General features: G+C 35.6%; 1 protein-coding gene across 1 annotated transcript in view; it reads left to right on the top strand.

Moving 5' to 3' along the window:
- The window catches only part of LOC110440505, a 44,698-nt gene that overhangs the window by 17,542 nt on the left and 8,721 nt on the right, over positions 1 to 18,435 (top strand). The window contains exons 8-16 of the mRNA XM_021483623.1: positions 581 to 649; positions 2,626 to 2,811; positions 3,050 to 3,187; positions 4,205 to 4,264; positions 5,268 to 5,411; positions 6,513 to 6,598; positions 13,348 to 13,504; positions 16,788 to 16,892; positions 17,582 to 17,644. Of these exons, the coding sequence (XP_021339298.1) occupies positions 581 to 649; positions 2,626 to 2,811; positions 3,050 to 3,187; positions 4,205 to 4,264; positions 5,268 to 5,411; positions 6,513 to 6,598; positions 13,348 to 13,504; positions 16,788 to 16,892; positions 17,582 to 17,644 (1,008 nt within the window). The remainder of the gene's footprint in view (positions 1 to 580; positions 650 to 2,625; positions 2,812 to 3,049; positions 3,188 to 4,204; positions 4,265 to 5,267; positions 5,412 to 6,512; positions 6,599 to 13,347; positions 13,505 to 16,787; positions 16,893 to 17,581; positions 17,645 to 18,435) is intronic.

Genomic DNA, 18,435 nt, shown 5'->3' with positions numbered 1-18,435 from the left:
ACAGCAAACATTGTATAACAATATTATAAAACAATATTGAAGAAATTTACCAGTTTCCCCAAGTGTCCTTTAATGATGCTGGTTAAGTTCAAGGTGTTGGAAATCAAACTCCACATTTTTTCCCCAGTAAAATACTTAATTATAACAACATTATTAAGACAAGTCTCCGGATGCCATATGCAAAATGAATCTTCTTCTGTAGTTCAGTCATGTGACATTTTTTAGGTGGACGCTAAAATCCTTTTCGGATCTCATGTTGAAAACTTTGTCATCAATTGTAGTGACTTTATTTATCTAAGAGATATATCTTTAACAATTTGAACAACTTTTATTCAAAGTATGATAATTGAACAAGTTTATGTTCCAGGTGAGATGGGCATGGTCAACACTTTTCTAAATAGAAAAATACTTATTATTGCTCTTTTGAACCATACATTTGAACATTTCTTTTATATTCTGCTGCAGTTATAAATATAGTGTATACTTACAATTCATAATTAACATCCTATTCATATGTATTAATTGCGATACCTGAGATTGTTTGAAAACTTGTGACTGATTTTTTTTATTGGTGATGCAGGATTTAAAAGCTCAAGTTGTCGTGACATCCCCAGATGTCGCGGGATCAACAAAAGACTCTTCAGCGAAGGTTTGTTTATTTAGATGACAATGAATCAGGTAACATTTATATTTACTGCAGAAATGTTTACTAGTTTGAGATTTCTATGTCTGTCCCCCTTGCAGGCTACAAGATGCTTAATTGTTAGGTGTGATTGTTCGCAACACTTTTCCACACAATGGGGAGCTCCTTCCAGATGTCTTCGGGATTTTGTAAAACTAGTATGCTGCTCTCTCTTGAGATCTTTAGCAACACATTGTCTGTAGGTGATGCATGTATACAGCAAGTTTCATCAAGATATCTAAAATGTTTGGACCTTACTCGACCTTGAACGTTGACACATTGTTTTGGTACTGGTTCTTCTTCCACTTTTTCCGGTTCTTCTTTATATGAAACGTGCAGTATATCTGCATCATCCAAAGACGATGTGCAGTGCACTGTTATTAGGTCCTCAAGGTCAACTATCTAAGTCAAAGTTAACATATCAGTGTAATGGTTTCTTAAAACAATAACAGCCCTCCATTAGCCATGTCACTGTCACATGACCTTAGTTAGCAGCTGTGACAAAGTAATACTCCAAACATACAAGTCATTAAAAAGTATAAAAAGTTGAAATATATGCATTTTGAATTCAATTGTCAAACTATTCACAGTATGGAAAATTGGCATTGGCACTGCAATAATTGGCTATGGTGCTGCAACAGTTGGCAATGGTGGTGATGCCACAATCATTGGCTATGGTGCTGATGCCACAATCATTGGCTATGGTACTGCAGTCATTGGCTTTTGTGCTGCAAACATATTACATTTTGTGTCAAGGTTTGATGCATATGTAGTAAATGCAAAAGCAGTAATAATTTTCTGTTTTACAGTGCTTATGTATTCTTGTTGAGATGCATTTTATTTTACCTTTGGAAATGTGTGATAAATATACCCTTTGTGGTGCAATGTTGTCCCATGGAATTACAATGAGTCTTTCTCTCGTTTGTTGTGTGTATGCTAGAACTAAAAAGGGCAAAAAGGGGCATAGGAAAGAAGAATATTTTGAATCTGACTATGTTTTAATACTTTACCTAGTAGAAGACACAAATACAAAAGCATTTAGATATGTAGAAGGACAGTGACCTGAACAAAGTTGATACTTCAGAGTTGATGACACTAGAGATTATTTCAGCTCTCCACAGGAAGACTTTGAACATGTACCAGATATCAGTGTTGTTATGTCAGAGGAAGACTTTCTGGCTCTTTAATGTATCAACAAGCTCTAAATTACAGAGACGGCATGTTTCAGGTATCTTGCAATGAAAGAAGTGATAAGATTAGGCTATGCAAATTGGTATTGATAGCAAGTTTAAGCACATAGAAGTAAAGAACAAAGATGTCATCTCCTTCACGCCAGCTGAGGAACCAAAAGTCAAAGGAACTATCGAACAGATTCATAAGTCTGTTGATGTGGTTTTCTGCTATCAACTTGAAAAAGATAAACACAGCATGGTCCATTTAATGGCTCAATCCCACGGTCAGCTACAGACAGCAAAGCACAAGTCTATAGCCACACCTTCTATCAGCTTTTCTCAAGCATCATTTGACTGATTGCAACCAAATATATTAAGCAGAGAGTATCCCTATGTGACATTGATTGAGAATTGAAAAACAATAGAGGGAGGGGGGGCTGTCCCAGCCCTTCAGGTGTTCATTAATGGGCAAAAAGTGATTCAAATTTAAGGCATCAAGGAAAAATCATCTAATGGCAATTTGGTGGTTTTTACCTGTAATATGTAACACCCTAAGGATATATTCAAGAAATATGAAATTTTGAAGAAAAGTATACTAATAATCCATCCCCTAGCCCATATTTTCCCTCTGCAATGTGATATCACAATAATGCTATTATAGTTATATGACAGTTATGAACTTATCTTGATGCAGGACATTTTTTGTGCCAACTTTTTTTTGGACTATGATTCAGTGACATAGAATTGGGTGATGTTTTTTTTGTAATGCAGGATGGTGGTACTGAACATGATGGTGGGGGCAGGATGACCAAGGGTGGACACAAGACAGGTGGACCTTGTGATACGATTATTAAACACACCACTGGACAGAACGACAAACTATACAAGGCAGATGACGCATGGAAACCAAGGAAGAGCATAGAAAAGATACATGATCCAGAAGAGAAGAAAACAGAAGTAATTCATAAAGGATTAACAAGATTTTGTTAAGCTGCTTACAATTGAAAGATTTATTTTAGTTCCTCCAACATCCATAATTTAATTTTCATTTAAAAAAAAACCTATAATCCTGCAGAGCTAAAGCAATGCAGACAAGGATCCTCCCTTAGAAGAAATGTACTAATAGTTGTATAAATGAAGGGTTACCCACATGGAGTGGTGAGAAATAAGCTTAATCCACATCTTGTTGTTGTAGGTCTTGTATAAAAAGGTACGTGGTATCTTGAACAAGTTGTCTCGACAAAATTTTCAAACTCTGGTTAAACAGATGAGTGAGCTGGAGATTGACACAGAGGAGAGGCTGTTTGGAGTCGTAAACCAAGTTTACGTTTTGGTAATATTTCATGAATAGCTGTTATTACTTCCTGAGTGCAATTCCAAATATAAGTATTTGAGGGGAGCAGAGAGGTCTTTATGGTGCCCCCAACCCCCACAACCACTTCACCCCCACAACATTTGTTTTCTAGGGACCCTTATAAATACAGTTGAACCTGCTCAAACTTACATCTCCATTTAAGAGTACAATTTTGTTCTACATTGAAGACACATTTGAACTCTTCCAATTCAAAGGTTTGAATAGTTCATTCTGTAATTTCAGGGGTGAATGAGTTAAGAAATCACTGTTTGGACTTCCATTGGTGGTCTTTTGAAGATCCCTGTACCACTGCCAGAAAACTGTCACCATACATAAGAAACCCTTTTTTTGGCATGATTATGCATTCAGTAAATCATTTCTGAAAAGAAAACTGTAGCGTTCAGACCTTTCATGAAAAAATATTAAATATTAAAGATCAGAGTGAAAAATGCTATGGGACTAGACAAGGATTCGAACCCTGCACCTCAGATCATTATACTGTCACTCTAACCAACTTAGCTACCTGGTCAACAGTAGTATGTACGGAAAACTATATTGGAAAGCTCTAGAGTTTTGCCTGCAGTAGGACATGGATTCTTGACTGTATATGTATTGGTAGTTATTTTAGACCCCATCACCTATATATGTAGTCCAGGTGCCAGGGTGGCCAAGTAGTTATGGCATCTGACCATCTGCAGTCACTAGCCAACCACCCTCCAAAAATGATTGACTCATTTTCTTCCACCTCTGAAATTTCGGTAAAACATATGACATGGGCAATGCAAATGCAACACCAAATATAGCAATATTTCTAGATAACGTTTACATGAATAAAGCCATATATGGAAAAAGCAGAAAAAAGTATGGTATACCAACCGTGTACCTTGAATTTAAAGAACCATTCTGATTCAAGAGCCTCAGGCAGGCTTGTGGAATAACTTTTACGTTCCTGGGGCAAGGTTCAAATTAGTTGTAATTTGTATTTTGTACTTTTAGGCTGTTGGTGACCCAAGATTTGTAGTAGCTTACGCAAGCATGTGCAGATATCTTGCAATGGTATGTATGAAATGAGCATGTAGTTCACAAAAACAGAAATGTCATTTCTTATTGGCACCCATATATCCTCTAGTACATCAATCTGGGACACTCACTTTGTTGTAACACTGCGTCCCTTTTTCTGTAGCCATCATTTAGGTAGTTCAACCTCTTTTCAACGCTTCAGCGGGGCAGCAATTAGGGACGGAATATGAGGGACAGGTGTTGCTTAGAGACAGAGACAATATTTGGAAATAGTTGCAGTGTCATATTTAATGAGAATATTTTCCCATGGTTGCTTGCTATCCAGGTGAGCGATACAGGCCCTCTTACCCTAAACATGGGTAAAAAAAATGATGTAGACAAGATGAATGCACAATTTCTAGATGATATAAACACAAAGGTCATTTGAGAAAACTAGAAAAAGAATGGTATACCTGACTTTTAAAGACATTTAAGGAAGAAAAAAAAAGAAAAAAAACATTAAAGGAAGGCTTGTGCAGTTGTTATTATGTTTATGATGTTGCCTTAGTTTACCAACTTAAAAACCCATTATGATGTGATAACGTAAGCCATCTGATTGTGACATCATAATATCAAGGTCAATGAGAGCAAATTGATATTTTGGGTTATAAACAGAAAACAGACATGTACAATTCAACTTGATTTCAGAGGAAAAAGGAATTGAAATAAGGAAAGGAAATATGAAAATAAGCAACTTTTATAACATTCAGATGGTGTTAATGTGTTTTATGTACTATTTATCAAATAGAAGACAAACGCAAGTAATATAAGGTTCAATATCTGGTTTTATTCCTCTCCCATAAGACACCAATAAGAGGAGATAACTCTATAGTCGAAAGTCTGCCAGACAAAGGGAAGTAACTCAAATGCTAACTATATCTGCACACTAAAATCACTTGTACTTTCTTATTAACACAAACATAATGTAAATAATTATTAACACAAGTATTAAATAAGTCTTCATTCAATTATTATAAGAAATATTTTTTGATACCTGTAGATCAAAGTACCCAGCAAAACAAAGCCAGGTGAATTTGTCAATTTCCGTGTAATTCTCTTAACCAAATGTCAGAAGGCGTTTGAGAAAGACGAAGACACCAAAAAGGAAATGGAAAGAAGGCAGAAAGAAATCAAGGAGGCCAAGGTTTGTTATCATTATTTTGTTCCACAATAAGATGATTTCGTAGAGAAATATCTGCCAATCTGATCCATACTATATAATGGATAAAGACTTGAATATATCTTTGTGTACATGTATTAATCTGACATGATTTTCTTCTGCTTTTGAGGGAAAGCATTTCAGATATTTCACCAGAAACTTCGATTTTTGTCCAATGTTGATAATCTTTTTTGTCTGTTTGTTTTGTTGAGCTCATTCCAAAATATATATATTAACCTGACTCGGTCAAATAGATGCTTGATGTTAGTAAGCTCTTGAAATCAAAGGAAGTGTTAAATCTGGCCCTGTGTTTTGACAGTTTGACAAATAAATCAGTAAATTTGGTTGAGGATGGCTGAGCTTCAATCAACTCTTTGCCTAAAAAATCCACTGGGACACAGAAAAGATTGTAATGATCAATTACTCACCAAGATGGCCTTATGTTGTCATTTTATTTTCTACAGGGAACTTTTTTAGCCACCATGATGAGATTGTTGGCTATTCAAATTTCTCTTGTTCCGTCATCCATCAATCTGTCAATCCGTCTGTCATAACGCCTGCATGTCCTTAAACAGTTACTTTTAGAGCTTTTTCTCAGAAAGTACTTAAGGGTTCTTTCACAAATATCAAACAAAAGTTACCAATGGTTCCTAGTTGTGCATATCCAATCTTGGGACCAATCGGAAAACCCAAGATGGCTGACAGGTGGACATTTTGAATTTTGAAAGTCAAAATTTGTTGTTGCTATTTCTCACAAAGTATAGGAAAAATCTTTTTCAAATTTCACATGTTGGTTTCCCATAGTTCCTAGTTATGCATATAAATTGTTTGGACTGATAGGTAAACCAAGATGGCTGACAGGCAGTCATGTTGAGTTTTGAGAGTTACATATCGTTTATCAGGGCTATTTCTCAGAAAGTACTAGTCAGTGCATGATCTTATTCTCAAACTAGATCTTACAATAATTCTTGAAACTGGAAATTCTCTTTGCATTGTTGAAGTTGTGGTTAAATCTTTCTGTGAAAGGCGTGAAAATTGCAATACCGCAAACATTTCCCCCACAGTAATGCATTGACACTTGTTCAGTTGCAGGTGGAAGACAAAGAAAAGCTGATGGCTGATTTAGAATATAAAGAACGTCAAGTCAGGAAACGATCTTTAGGAAATTGTAGGTATGGTATTCTGCTTACAATGATAATTTGACATGTTAAATGTTAAATTATAGTTTGTATACGACTACATGTATATGTACCTCTACATGCATGGCTTGTTTATAGTGTATGTTTTGTTTAGTCATGAATTTGTTATGTTTAAAAAATGCACTTAAATGTTCATGTACATTTTGTATCTTTTCTTTGTTGCTTATTACAAGAATATATATATGTGCTTTGGAAGGTCTATTTCCTGTGTTGTGTCAATCTTGATATCGTAGCTAGTACGTCATATGCATCTCTATGCAAGTTGTTGATATATTTATGCTAATGAGTGGGGTAGATTTTGATCAATCAGCATTATCCCCTAGAGGGGTATTAGTATTGACAGCATCCTATTCATTCTTTGTTTTTGGCGGATTATCATCGTTTATTTTATGCATCTTTTCTCGACTTTTCAAGTGTTTACTACACTAATGGATTTAACTTGAACTACACCACGATTACTCAGTGACAGTCATCGCCGTAGGATTTAACTTTCGCCAGTTTGTTACGTTGTAAACGTGGATCAGTACGAGGAGAAACGTTTGTTTACTTTTGCGTGATTGTTGGACTTGAGGTGGCATGTGGCTACGCTACACACTGGGAGTAAGGCAGCCTACTAAGCGTATACTGTTTTAGGTATAATACCACCTTACAACTTCATGTTTAAGGACGTGATGCACTTCCTATACATTATAGCAAGCGAAATACTAGAGTTGTTCCGTACGATCCGGAAATGCTGGAAAATTGGACAATAGCTCGTTTGCGAGAAGAATTGACAAGATCGACGGTACCGTTCAGGGCCAACGAGAAGCGGTTTTGATGAAAAAATTGAGAGATGTGAGGTCAAGAGGTGCGCGATCCCACAATTCCGTGCAAACAGGAAGCTGAAACTAGAGAACATTTTATTCTCCACTGTACAATTCTCCAACATAAGCACATAAAATATATCCCTAAGATTAAGCTAATCATAAATTCCACATATAGGTCAGGTAGTATTGGTGCAGCTAAGATCCCCCACAGTGATCCTATCCTGCTCCAGTGTATAATGGACTACACATGTACATCTACTAGCACAGCCCATGACCTACAACTGAACTCACACCAGAGACTTACCTTTGAGAAAATTAGTAGGAGTTTGCTATATGACCTTCATCTGGCAAGATCTAGTCTACTGGCAGCACAGGACAGCTGACCTACTATGTCTGATTATGCACCAACTGCTCTAAGTGAAGTTGCTATAATTGTGCGCATAGACAATGTGCTTAGGCCTCTACACTACACGGTTGCCGTTGTTTCATGCTGACTGATATAATCAACACTGTCTAATTCTCTCCCCATTCCCGAAAGTGTATATATATTATATGTCGGCTTACAAGTGTATAGCTATTGAGGTGGTGGCATATACCTGTACATAGGCATGAATGTTCTTGCGATCACTGGACCGTAGCATACTCTCTAACTGTAATAATTGAACATAGGTCAGCAATAATAATGTAGGAAACATACTGTATATATATACCAGAGATTAACGGAGGGAATAACTAAAGAAGAAGAAGATGGCGACCAGGTTACTCTGAATCGTGAGGATGGTTTGCATACGCCAACGTTGGTCGACATCGTCACTAGTTTGTTGGAGAGTGTTTCTACACTACAGGACAGTTATGTCAGACTGGAAAGACGAATAAGTGATTCCGTTGCTGTTGACGCCACAACGCTGAGTTCCGTGACAAATTCTTCGAGGCGACAAGTTTCTCCTGCAGCAGCGAAAATCAACTTGCCATGGAATCGGGGATCCTTAATCCACCTCAAGCAGAGTACACTGTAGAGACCGCATACAGGAGTCTAGAAACAAACGCATCACAAGGTGAGAGTTTTCTTAAAAGAACAAGATATGGCTTTTCAGCAGAATCACTACCGCTAGTAGAAACGGGTTTCCCTTCATTACAACAGCTAATCATTTCAGGAAGGGATGTCAACTTGGCCGCTCTGCTTATTCCCTACTTTACCGACCAGAGTGACCCAAGTTGTTACAATTCTGACAAACCAGGCGCTAGGCTCAGTAGGACTTTAACTCTGAGTGAATTTATTTTGGCCTTCGGAGTGTATAAACACGTTATGTGTACTGCTCACCCTTCTCGGCGTATAGAGCTTGTACGAAAGGGACATTGTTGAAATGGGCACATGATACTCAGTGGGATTTTGTGATTACCACAGACAATTTTCTTTGAGAGCAGCGGCCAAACTTCGATTTAACAACACCCCAATTGATTTGTCTGTTCGGGACAATACCTTCTTTTGTAACATATTTGCCAATCAACGACCAGTTTCTTGCCAAGTGTGCAACAGTACCTTCACACCACCAGCTTCTGTCTGACACCAATTTCAATGGACAGAATGGTTGCAGCAGGCCTGTGTGTTATTTCTACCATGTTTGCCTGATCTGTAAGGGAGGCCACCCAAAGTCTGCTTGCCCTTTAGATGGCCCGAAGCCTCCAGCAAAGAGAAAGTAGTCTTGACTCGCTCCTCAGTAGCCACTACACCAATTAACATCTCAGCCTTAGAATTTGAACTTCGATATCATCTGGATAGAACTTTTGTAAATCATTTGCTCGACGGATTAACTTTCGGATTTGATACTGGATTTCAGTCATTACCTGTCAACTCCATCATATACAGGAATCTGAAGTCAGCTACAGAAGATCTGGGATGTGTGACAGATCTTGTCGAAAAAGAGCTAAATAATGGCTATCTAATCGGTTCTTTTGGCTCTGTACCTTACCCAGAATACCGCATCAACCCAATTGGACTAGCAGAGCACAAATACTCAAAAAAGAAACGTCTTAATGTTGATTTGTCTGCGCCAAACGAAGATGCGAATAACCCTAGCCTCAATAGCCTGATCGATAAAACTACCTGTTCTTTACATTATGTTACTATTGATGATGCTGTTCGTCTTATCAAATCCGCGGGTAAATATGCTTGGTTAAAGAAAACCGACATTACAGACACTTTTAAGCTACTGCCGATCAAACCAGAGCTGTGGCCATATCATGGTATTCGTTGGGCAAATAAATTCTATTTTTTCACACGACTAGTTTTTGGTAGCTGTTCAAGCCCCAAGTTAGCAGTTTGTTGGATTGCCAGAACCAACTACAGTATTGCTAACATTTTACATCTCTTAGATTATTTCCAAGTCATAGAACCAGCATTTGTCGATGCGACAGCCACCATGCAGTGGTTTTTGTCAGTGTTCTTCAACCTCTGTATTCCTTTAGGAGCTCACAAAACTGTGGGTCCATGTACCCCATATTGGGGGCTCCAACTCATTAGTAATCAATATTCATTTGTATTACTTACTTCGTTAAATTTTACCCCCAATACTTTATTAATTGAAATACTATTCATTTACTATGTCAGTAGCTTCTATATATTATGTTTCATCATCTCCAGGAATACTTAGAGTCAAGTCGCTTCTCTGCAGCTCAGTAGAGTCAAGCTTCTTCTCTAGGTCTATTCGATTTCAAGTCTTAGAGTCAAGTCGCTTCTCTGCAGTTTCAGTAGAGTCAAGCTTCTTCTCTAGGTAAGAGTATTCTATTTCTCATCTTCTCCATAAATACTTAAGAGTCAAGTTGCTTCTCTGCAGTTTCAGTAGAGTCAAGCTTATTCTCTAGGTTAGAGTATTCTATTTCTCATCTTCTCCATAAACACTTAAGAGTCAAGTTGCTTCTCTGGAGTTCGGCAGAGTCAAGCCTCTTCTCTAGGTGTCTGTTTGGAGTCTTGATGTTAAATTTTAAGTTTAAGTTGTATTAAGGGTATGTTAAGCAAGTAGAGTGAGTAGCCCCTGATATGCCAAATGTTAATAATGTATACATGTACTTCTTCGTGTATCTTATTCATGTTTTTCGCTAACATGTGTAATAAACAGATAAACTGTTTATCATGTTTTAGTTGTATATAAACAAGAGGATGAACAATTTTCACAAGTACAATCACTTTTAACAAAATATCAAATATACCAACATTCCAGTGAAGATAAGGGCAAGCTTAAGTGAGCTTATGCTGTGGTGCGGCGTCCGTCGTGCGTCCGTCGTTTGTCTTCCGGCGTCAACTTTTTACTTTAAACGACTTCTTCTCAGTGACCAGAAGGCCTAGGATGATAATATTTGGCCAATAGCATGCTGGGATGAATGACCTCTACCCAGTGTATAAATCTATAAACAACTTCTTCTGAATAACCAAAAGGCCCAGACTGATGATATTTGACCAGTAACATGCTTGGATGAAGGGCTACCAACTTTGATATAATGAATGACGTTGATTTGTATTCAAGGTCACAGATATCAAATATGTTCAAACCCTTTAAACAACTTCTTCTGAATAATCAGAAGGCCTAGGGTGATGATATTTGGCCAGTAACATGCTGGGATAAAGGGTTACCAAGTTGTTCAAATGAATTACCTTGACCTATAGTCAAGGTCACATGGGTCAAATATTTTTTAAACCTTTTAACAACTTCTTCTGAATAATGTGAAGGTCCAGGATCATCTTATTTGACCAGTAAAATGCTTGGATGAAGGGCTACCAACATCGTTTAAATAAATGACGTTGATTTGTATTCAAGGTCACAGGGATCAAATATGTTCAAAACCTTTAAACAACTTCTTCTGAATAATCAAAAGGCCCAGGGTGATGATATTCGGACAGTAACATGCTTAGATAAGAAATTTTGAAGATTGCTCTTATGAATTCCAGATGATCGGGATCAAATGTGTTGAAAACTTTCTGACAACTTCTTCTGAACGACCAAAAAGCATAGGTTGGTGATATTTTGCCAGTAGCTTGTTCAGATGCTAAGCTCTCAAGTTTGTTCATGTGGATGATCTTGACCCACCTTAATTTCAAGGTCACATATGGCCAAAAGTGTATAAACCTTTATCTCAATAAACAAATGATCTAGGGTGGTGATATTTGGCAAATTACATGCTGAGATGCGAAGAGCTATACAGTTCTTTCAAGGTCACAGAGATCAAATATGTTTAAATATTTTAACATGTTCTTTTGAATGACTTACACTCATAGATTTTATTCCACCTTAAGGTTACAAGTGAGAGATTAATACCAGGTGAACAATCGATGCAGGTCCATTTGGCCTCTTATTAGGGCCCCGTATCGGAGATACGGGTGCCCTATAGTAATCACTTTGTCTGTCTGTCTGTCCGTCCACAAATTTTGTTCCTGGCTGATAACTTTATTATTTATTGACCGATGTACATGAAACTTGGTCAGGATGTTCAGTTTACAAAAATACACATTGAGGTAAAAAGTCGAGGTCAAAGGTCAAGGTCATTAGATTCAAAGGTCAAGGTCAAATTTTGCATCTTTTCACTGATGAACATTTTGTTATGACATGATGAAGCAAAGTTGTTGAGAATTAAACAAGGAGTCAACTGACCAAAGGTCAAGGTCATTGGGTCAAAGGTCAAGGTTAAATTTTGTACCTTTTCCCTGATGAACATTTTGTTATGACATCATGAAGCAATGTTGTTCAGAACTTAACACAGAGTCAACTGACCTTAGGTCCAGGTTACGGGGTCCAAAGGGTCAAGGTCAAGTTTTGTATTTTTTACTGATTAACATTTTGTTATGATATTAAGAAGCAAAGTTGGTCGGAATTGAATAATAAGTCAACTGACCAAAGATCAGGGTCACTGGGTTAATGGTCAAGGTCATTTGGGTACAAAGGTCAAAGACAAAGTGGATCTCTGACTTTGACCCTGGCTCTTGATGGAGGAGGTATATAAGGTGAAATAAAACAAATCAAAGCTAACAATTGAGTATTGCACCGGTATTTACATTTCTGTTAGCCCAGCAAATATGGAGGTGGAAGGAAACAAGACTCACATCATAATACATGTAAAATGTATATTTTGCTTCCTTGCGATTCTTTTTGAAGTCCAAATGTCAAACGTCAAGCTCAACTATATGGGCAGTTTGCTTCTTGATGATTATGTGGGATATATTGCCACAAGACGGGGCCCTTACTGACCTGTCAGTGTTTTAGTTGTATGCTATAGGGTTTCAGAGTATGTTTCATGAAGGGCTGTCATAAAATATCTGAAAGCCAGTATATCACAATACACAGACATATAATATACTTTATATAATATCGAAATACAGAAATGAAATATTGCTGTATTGCAATGTTTGTCACAATGCTATTTAATATGAATGCTATATTTAACAACTTTCCAAATTACATGTACTCACATTCTAACAGATATGCATATAACTATAAACAGGTTATAACAGTTGAAATTTCATAATCAAAGGTTGGATTAGCTAAAATCTTAAATCTGTGCTATGATATAAAGCTTGTTTTATATCAACTCCTCTTAATGTCATGTTTATAATGCCACTTGCCCAGCAAATCACAGACTTAAATCTATGAAAACAATGGTAGTTTGTTTTGCTCAATGCCCTTCAGGTGCCTTTTAATACATTGGCTTTGTATAAAATAGTAAAAAAAAAAGTACCTAGCTGTTCAAGAAATCTCCTGGCATTGTGTGTATTTTCTGGAGTATTTTTATAGAAACTAGAGTTCCTGTTAATGTCATATCTGTTAATATTTCATCTCACTTTATATCACATTTTCCTCTGACAAATGACATGTGATATTAAAAAATAAATGTTTTGCAATTAACCATGTGTTCTGTGTCTTATTTCAGGTTCATTGGGGAATTATTTAAATTGAAAATGTTAACTGAGAACATTATGCATTATTGTGTGCTTAAAATGCTCAAAGTTAAAGATTCAGTAAGCCTAGAAAACCTTTGTGTCCTTTTAACTACCATCGGAAAAGAATTGGACACGGATAAAGCCAAGGTAAAAAACACATTTCTTAAATAAACATCAACTGGAAGTACCAAAAATACATAAGGATATTTAATGACTTCCAACTGTTGAATACCATATACCTGGACTATTTTACGAGTACAGCAGAATATAGATATTTTTTATCAAGTGTGAAGAACAAGTGAAAATATCGATATATTCTGTGAAAAATGTTTAAATATTCAGCAGGAAAACTTTTTCATGTCCAGGGGTGTAAGATAGGGAAATTCCACCCGAGGGGTTTTCAAATTTGAAGGGTGGAATTTCCCTAACCTACATAGGGAAATAGGGAATTTCCCTATTCCACACCATTGGGCATGAAAGAGTATTTTCTCTCATTCCAACTAACAAAATAAGCTCAGAAACAATGAAAATGCGGTTTGATTGGCCACCATTTTGAAAATATCAATTTTCCCCAGAGCGTTTTTGACAAAAATGATCGAATCTGTCAGCGAGATTAAGCATACCCCATATTTACAAACAAACTTTGCGCAGAAAATTAATCTCATCTTTCTAATGTGTACGATAAATACATTGTTGATAGTTTTCCAAGTTCGTGATGCCACATCATTGTTGAGCAATTCTGACATCACGTCACATGAAGTAGGGTGTAAGATAGAAAGATAGGGTCAACGCCTATAAAGATTTAACATTAGCGTCGTCCCCCGCTTGGAATTTCAAAACATGATAAATACAAAAAAGTATAGGTATAGGAATCTTAAATCAAGAACAGTTAGTTTCAGAATTCATTTTATGACAAATGGGACCTCATTGACTAACACCTGTGTGAGTGTTAAAGGTGCAGTAATACAAACATTGTACAGTGTAGTTCTAAAACGAGTCTATTTTTCATACCTGCTTAAAAGTTGGCTTCATACTTGCTTAAAAGTTGGCTATTAGTAATATCTTTCAACATCGGGAATTTAAAACAAATTGACAACCAGTAAATTTGTCACATGACACTTTAGATTTAAAAAACGAAAAACATTTCTTTCTTTCCACTTTTCCTTTAACTTGTGTTTCTTCATTACCAATGGTGCTTGGGCATTGGTGACCTCGACCTACGTTCAAAGTCACAAAAATCAAATATGCTAAATTAAGATTTTTGTTTGGGGAGTCAGACAAGGATATATTTCCTTGCCCTATCTGTTTTGAGTTAAAGATATAAAATAATGTAATGTTCTTTCATATTTTGTTTAATAAATGGGTAATAGGCAAACTGAAATAATAATAAAGTGTATATTACTTTTACTATTAAGATCATTTTATTGCCTTTAGTTATATGCATATCTTTGTATTTAACACAGTCTCAACCTAAGTAGTTCTCCAGAGGAAAGATTACTTTGGCAGAATACCATTTAATGAGTTATTACTGCTGGACATAACTTTAAAAAATGCATAATATAATAAAGTGTTTTAGTATGATACAAAAACAGAAAATGTATCAGTATTTGCCATCATAAACATTGATAGTAAAATCTCCATGATTATGTGAAATTAGGCATTGATCATGTTTGGCATGCTAAAAAAGTACTTTATTGGTTTTGATATTACATAAAAATGATTCTGTAGACAGAATATATACATATAGAAAGTTTTTAAAGAAGTATAAAATATAAACTTCCATTGAAACTACAGTATGTATAGGCAAATTGACAGTGTTGGTTTTATTTTTAATTTTGTGAAAATTTTGCATGTTTTTCTAATTAAAAGTATCACTACGCTTATTTCATGTATACAGGCTTTTAGCCAGGATTTCAAACCACCCTATCCAAAAAGCTGATATTTAGTCCATTTTTACAAAACTGCCTGTCCAAAATTAAGTACAATAGTAAGGATATATAGTGAGAAGTTGCCCGTCTAAATAGGCCTTTTTAAGAAACTGCCCTTCCAAAAGACAGGCAGACAGGTGGCTGGGTAATAGCCTGCATGTATACCAATATGCCATGTTTAGTATCAAAATAACAGTAATTTTATACACTGTACAAGTTATCATAATTAATTTTCAAAATAACATTCGCCTGTGACATTTATCTGTCATTTTGTCACTCAACCTGGTGTTATGTAAAGAGGTTCACTATGGTTATGTGTAGTAATAATGAATAATCATTTATTCAGTTATTGTTCATTTTTTTTGTATCTACATATGGGGGAAAAAAACAAAAGAAATCGAAGCGAGGGCCAAATGTTGACCTCACCTTTCTTACACCCCTTTCTTACCCTGGACAGCTCTATCTTATATGCATGGAAATGTAATAAAAACTCACATCTTATAAATAACCTGTAAAATTGTAATAAACAAATTTATTGACATTGTCTTGTCTATGTTCTGAAATTAACAGAAACTATTTTTCATAGATAATGAGCGTATGGAAATAATGAATGTTGAACATGAGCTAGCTTGTAATGATGAATAATCTTTCTTACGTATAATTATTTAGTCTGACCCTGTCTATAAATTCAGGACATTAGCAAACCTTAGTAGAACCTTGGTAAAACTATGATTTTTTCATGAATAAATTTCCAGAGGATGTATGGTTTGGGCATGTTTTGTCCCCCAAATGCATCAAAATTCAAAAGCTTTAAATGAACTTTCAGACGACTGATTTTGAATACTTTCCAATTACCAGATACTATCATGAAAATATTTATTTGTATTTTTAATTATTGTTACCATGGTAACAAGTTTAAATTTGCATACATTAGATAAATTTGAATATTCAGTGAATATTGTCATATTTTGCATAGTTTTTCTCCTGGAAACTATAGAGCGCATGCTTGAACAAACTTAATATCAAAGAATAATTGGTAGGCACCTGTATTAGATAGGAGAAATATAAAGTTTGTTCAAAAGTGCCCTCTATGGTAGCTAAGAGAAACACTAGGGGAAAACTTGTCAAAATTGACTAAATATTCAAATTTCATTGATTTATGCAAATTAACTGGTTACAATGGTAGCCATTATTGAAAACACAAATAAATGTTTACATAAAAGGACCGGGGAAGTATTCAAAGTTAAAGAAAGTTTTATTCAAGATTTTTAATTTTGATGGATTTGGCGGCCAAAAACGACCCAAACTATATATACGTACATGTAGTCCTTTCTATATGTTTTATCATTTCAGACATGTGTCTACAAAAACATTTCATTGGAAATTCATAGTTTTACCGATGTTTTACTAAAATGGCACAATATAATGTTGAAAAAATATCTTTGTGAATGTTCAGCTTGTATAAATCATATTCAAAGTCAACATGATGCTATTGTTTACAGCCACGGATGGAGCAGTACTTTCAAGTAATGAATAAGATCGCCAGAGATAAGAAGAGATCTCCCAAAGAGAGATTCTTATTAATGGACGTGATTGAATTAAGAATGGTAAGTTGCAAAAAAGGCATCAGAATTATTTTACAGTTGATTTTTCCAGATTTATAATCTTTGATTTGAAACATCAAAATAGTTAGAAAGAACCTTACACTGTTCGGAAAAACAGCATGGGCTCCATTAGGGACTGGCATGAAATGGACTACAGAAAATGTTCCAAGTCTTGCTCATCAAAATTTGCTTACAACAAAAACATTTAAACTACAGAAATAACGTGCATAATTGTTTAATTATCACTTTGAGTATTTAATATCCATTATGCTTTTAACATCATCATTAAACTATGGTAGGGAGAAGCTATCACATTATGTACTTGACACTTATAACAAACCTGTCAACAACACGGTACAATCAATCCTGTGTCACTGATATGATGTTTTTATGATGACACATCAAAGCGCTAAGTTGACATTTTTGACAAATAAAAGTAGGTTGAATGTTTACCATGTGAATACTTCGTCATGAGAAACATACCCCCATTGGAATTTATTTTTTGAGCGCTTTGTCGTGTCATCATAAAAACATCATCATGATTGCTTCTTTCTATCGTAGTTTAATGACAATGTAAGCACAATGTATAATACAGTTTATGGCAGAGATAAAGGGATCCTTAAATTCAATTACTGACTGGTAGGGACACTTTCCTTCCTTAAGTTTGTAATACTGATTGCAATCTTGTTTAGAATCGCTGGGTTCCAAGGAAAGATGAACACAATAACCCTAAATCTCAGGACCAGCCACCAAAGGTAAGTCTTCATGTTAGTGTCACTAAATAACATCAAACTAGCCAATGAAAAATGGAACTTCTTTACAGAAACCTACATTTAAAAGCAGAATTGCTTTTTTTTAAGATAGAAATTCAAAGTTTCTGTTCATTAAAAACTTTTTTTGAAACTTTCCCGATTCAATGTAAACACTTAGCAACTTCATTCTTTGACAGATTTCGGTCAAACTTTATACAAAGGTCAAATATGAGTATACTTCGGACATCTTTGTGTTTCAGGGTTCCAAGGTCAAGGCCATTGTCACTGTTGCTATATATAGAAAATCATCAACTGATTCAATTTAAACATTTTGCAATTTCATTCTTTCACAGATTTTGGTAAAAGTTTATACAAAGGTCAAATATGGGTATACCTCTGACATCCTAGTGTTTCAGGGTTTCAAGGCCAAGGTCACTGTTGCTATATATAGAAAATCATCAACTGATTCAATTTAAACACTTAGCAACTTCATTCTTTCATGGATTTTGGTCAAACTTTTTGCAAAGGTCAAGTATCAGTATAATTCAGACATAGTTGTGTGCCAGGAATCTGAGGTCAAGGTCAAGGTAACACTTGCTATATGTAGAAAATCATCAACTGATTCTCTCATTGATTTCAGTCAAACTTTATGCAAAGGTCAAGTATGAGTATACTTCTGACATTGTTGTGTTTCAGAGTTCCAAGGTCAAGGCCAAGGTCACTGTTACTATATATAGAAAAATCATCAACTGATTCAATTTAAACATTTTGCAACTTCATTCTTTCACGGATTT

Source organism: Mizuhopecten yessoensis, unplaced genomic scaffold, assembly GCF_002113885.1.
Source record: "Mizuhopecten yessoensis strain PY_sf001 unplaced genomic scaffold, ASM211388v2 scaffold11183, whole genome shotgun sequence".
In the NCBI taxonomy this organism is placed as follows: Eukaryota; Metazoa; Mollusca; class Bivalvia; order Pectinida; family Pectinidae; genus Mizuhopecten; species Mizuhopecten yessoensis.
This window is presented reverse-complemented; position numbering and strand designations above follow the sequence as displayed.